General features: G+C 34.4%; 1 protein-coding gene across 1 annotated transcript in view; it reads left to right on the top strand.

Annotated features, from left to right (window-relative positions):
- The first annotated feature begins 459 nt into the window (after nt 1–459).
- LOC111085283 (degenerin unc-8-like) overlaps nt 460–4,273 on the top strand; it is a 34,064-nt gene continuing 30,250 nt past the window's right edge. The window contains exon 1 of the mRNA XM_022383114.1: nt 460–644. Within this exon, the coding sequence (XP_022238822.1) occupies nt 460–644 (185 nt within the window). The remainder of the gene's footprint in view (nt 645–4,273) is intronic.

Raw genomic sequence — 4,273 nt, forward strand, 5'->3', positions numbered from 1 at the left:
CGTGCTGAAAATAAATATCCATTCTCTGTCTTCAAAATAAAGTTGTTAGTGTTATTGGAAAGACCACACGTACCTCATTAGAATGATTCTGATTTTCAACGGTATCATTAGTTGCTGATAGGTCATTGATTCATATAATATTCTCTTCAGTGCATAAATGATGCAATGACATTTCACCTATTTACGCCAACTGGAAGCATAGGCTTAAAGAACAATCAGTCACCAGATATTTTTCTAAATCAGGTAGCCATTTTTATTAAACTTGAAGATATGTACGTTTCCACTGGTTCACGAATACACGAGTAAGTGTAGGGGCTAAACCCAGGCCGTTGACATAGTAACGTTGATATATGTGAAATAAACACTGGAAAACCAAAGAAAACGATTGACGTCACCACAAGAAAGACTATTTAACATTATTACTGTCGACTCTGGCTTAGTTTCACTTCTGCTTTCATCATGGCCAAAATTCATTTGGTAAAAAAAATCTTAAAGTCACTTCTATTAATCCTTGGTGTCATAACGTTTGTGTCTCAGGTATGGTTGGAAGTCGAAGCGTATCTCGAGTTTACTTCCTCAGTAAGCATACAACACTCCAGAGAAGATATCAAGTTTCCAGCTATGACAGCATGCAGCTCAGAACGGTTAGTACTGCCTTGTAGTGTGGAGCTTTTCTAGCGTTTTCAACTCTGAAATGATTCTGACAAGAATAAAAATTGTCTAGGATCTGAAAAACTAAGATGTATTCTAAAAATATTTGAATACAAAAAAACTGTATGATTTACACATGCAGTTCAAAAAGTAAAAACAGCGATATTGTTTTAAATACTCAGACATAGTATATAAATTTTGAAGACCGGTTTGTATGAGTAATGAAAGAAACTTTATTACAAATGTACAACGTTTCGATAAGCTTATGTCATTATCAGGTGCCTATTGATGGCATAAACATGTCGAAACGTTGTACATTTCCAATAACGTTTCTTTCATTACTCATACAAGCCGGTCTCCAAAATTTATTTTCTAAAAAGTGGGTTCCTCATCATCAAATTCAGATATAGTGTGATATATTCTTTGTCTTCTAAAATATGATTTTTTTGTTCAACAGTATGAATAGTTATGTTCTATAGCATCCAAAGTATTTCTTCAGCAAGTAATAGGGTTTCCCAACTTTTACGATCCTGAAAGTATATCCGAATTAGGGTTATCTATATTCTTATTATTGTTCATCAATATATCAGAAACATCTAACTATAGCATAAAACGGTCCCCTCTTCATGTCTCTACAAAGCGGGTATTTATACGTTATAGAAATAAAACCACCTGGAGTACATAAATACAGAGAGCAAATTGTACGAGTTTCAGTCATTGATGTAATGAAAAAGGCGAAAGATTCATCAAATTTTGAACGAGGTGTTATTACTGGGATTCTTTTGGTGCTGATTGACGAATCAAAGACTGTTGAAAATGGTCGGAAGAGGATTAGGACACAAATATCGAGGGTTCTTCGGAACCAACAGACATTCAACTGTGTGTGAATTGACGGACAAATTTAATAATGGGCACAGGATTAATAAGTAGGAAGCTGAGTGAAATTCTAATTTAAAAATGAGTCTAGGATTAATACGAAGGAAGCTGTGCAAAATTCTCTTTTGGTAAGTGTGCACCCTTAAGTAAGACACTTATCTCTATCACCAATAGGAAGGAACATCTCTAGCGGTTCCAAGCTTAAGTATGCAACGTGGTCAGAGGAGTCACATTCTACATCGTATTCCAATGATGAAAGGGTTAGACTTTGGCGACAACCCAATAATGTCATGGACACACGTATTCAGCATAGCGTCCACTTTACAAGGTTCTGGGGAAAATGTAACATTTACATATCATTATCTAGTTCAGCTGATGGCCATGTCTCTGCTGTTGAACATTTGACCACTACAGTTGATCGAGTGAACCATTGACCTTGCTCTACCTTGACCAAAAAGGTGATTTATTTCCAGGACGATAATACTAGCGAGTCCTGCTAGAGAGTCAAGTGGAAAGGAAAAGATACAGGAGAAGACCAAGAACAGAGTGGATAACAAATATTAAAGAGTGGACTGAGATAGTAAAATATGAAGACCTGGTGAGAACAGCACAGAACAGACAGAAGTGGGGGATTGTGACAGCCAAACTTCCTGAGGAAGACGGCACGTGATGATGATGATGAATACTAACAAACATAGTGCTAAAATAATTCGTGATTGTTTCACTGAACATGAAACAGACTCCCAACATCTATCCTGTATTGAAACAACTATCTTCCAGACATTACTGGAATCATTGCCACGTTCTATCGAGATTGTAATCAAAGCTATCGACAGCCCAACACGTTACTTGATTAGCTAAAATAGTACTAGTACCACAAGTTCCTCACTGAACCATAACCAGAATACAGTTTCTCTACTTATGATTTTTGCCGTCTGTAAAGTTCTTAGCTCTGAAATACCTTTTTTGTTTGAATGTTTACTAAGATACAGTTTCTGAAATGAATGCTTCCCAAATAGTCTGCTAACTTGTTCTTCAACGCCTTATTATTTTCACTGAATAATCACAAAAATGTGGCTTATTCACTTATCATCTAGCTAAACAATCACTTACAATATATCTTCAGTACCAAGAGTGTCAACACATCGTTTGTACAGATATTGTGTTTTATTGCTTTTTACGAAAGCTTGTTTGTTTTTTAACCTCAAGGTGTATTACAAATATTATTCTGAAAAGATGGCGTACTTAGTTATAGCTGGCGCGTGGTCACTTGGTTCATATGGCCTATTTTAATAAACTTGTCAGTAATTTGGGGTAATGCATATTCATAACTTGATTAAAATGAAAGTAGTTTATTGTATGTGTCATTAAATGTTTCTGTACAAACTTGTGAAAAATAGTAAGTCATTATTTATGAACTATTCACATGTTAATTAGTTTTCTCAAAAGGTAAATTATTTATGCTAAGTGATGTTAGTATATCATTGTATAATCTGCACTGGTTCCAAGACTGCATAACATAAACCTGTTAATGTGATCCGTCGTGCAACATAACATTAAAACTGCAAACTTTTAAATAGATGCTCTTCAGATATAAGAACATATATAATGGCTGAAGTTTTAAATGTCACGCTATTATTGCGAGAGAGTAACAACTGTTTCATACAATTAAATTCCCATATAGATAGACCGAACTCAACTAATAAGTAAAACTTGAAGCTAGGAGTCTGTTTAGAAACTACAACTTACAATGTAGCGTACTGGATAATAAATGCAAATATTATAAGGTTGGACTAGAGTTACGTAAATAAATGAAATGTAATTATGATATAACTCTTAGAAAATGTGCAACATACACAACCAGTAACAGTAGTTTATTACATACTTTAAAGATACATTATCATGTATTATTTAAAACATGAACATCTGACAAGTAATTATATCCTCGTTTTCATTGAAATTTAATAGTGGGCGTATATTTAGCACTAAAGTAGCTAAAAAAATCAACATTTTCAAAAACTTAAAAAGAATCACCTACACGTCTTTTATAACACAAATTATGATTAACGTTTGATCATAGCAAGTTGCCTACAGAGATCAGAACCAAACATTAATTCAGTATTTAATCTAGATAATTCAATAGACTGTCACAACCAGGCACATGCAAAGTCATAAACTTCAAATTTATAGAGATTAGAATGCATTCATTCACCAGTTTGCTGTTAACGGTATGTTCGGCCATAATCCCAATAATACCTCAAGAAGTTTGGCCACCTTAGGATATTTATGTTAGTCTTGCATCCAAATGCTAAACAAGGTAATAGTGGAAACATTAATAAACACTTCAAAATCAAGGGTTGGGCTAGAATCTAACAGCATAACTGTTCATTAGTTCGACCAATAACCGTGAAATGAAACGTATCTATATAAATATAATAGTACTGTATGTTGTATGTCCATATAACTACTTTGCAGGGTTGGAGGGATCTCCACTAAAATTGGTATGGAGGTTCATTGGGTCCATGGAGAGATACATACAAATTTTCAGTTTTGTATTTTGCGTGTTGTGGTTTTTATGGGCGTCTTTGCGTTTTTTACCACTACTTTGCCCAATGTTGATGGATCTTCCCCAAATTTATCATGAAGGTTTGTTGGGTCTATCGGAGATACATGCAAATCTGCGGTTTCACATTTTGTGTTTCGCAATTTTTTGGCGTTTTTCACAAATACATATAAGGGAAGCAAC

Source organism: Limulus polyphemus, unplaced genomic scaffold (genome assembly GCF_000517525.1).
Source record: "Limulus polyphemus unplaced genomic scaffold, Limulus_polyphemus-2.1.2 Scaffold309, whole genome shotgun sequence".
NCBI lineage: Eukaryota > Metazoa > Arthropoda > Merostomata > Xiphosura > Limulidae > Limulus > Limulus polyphemus.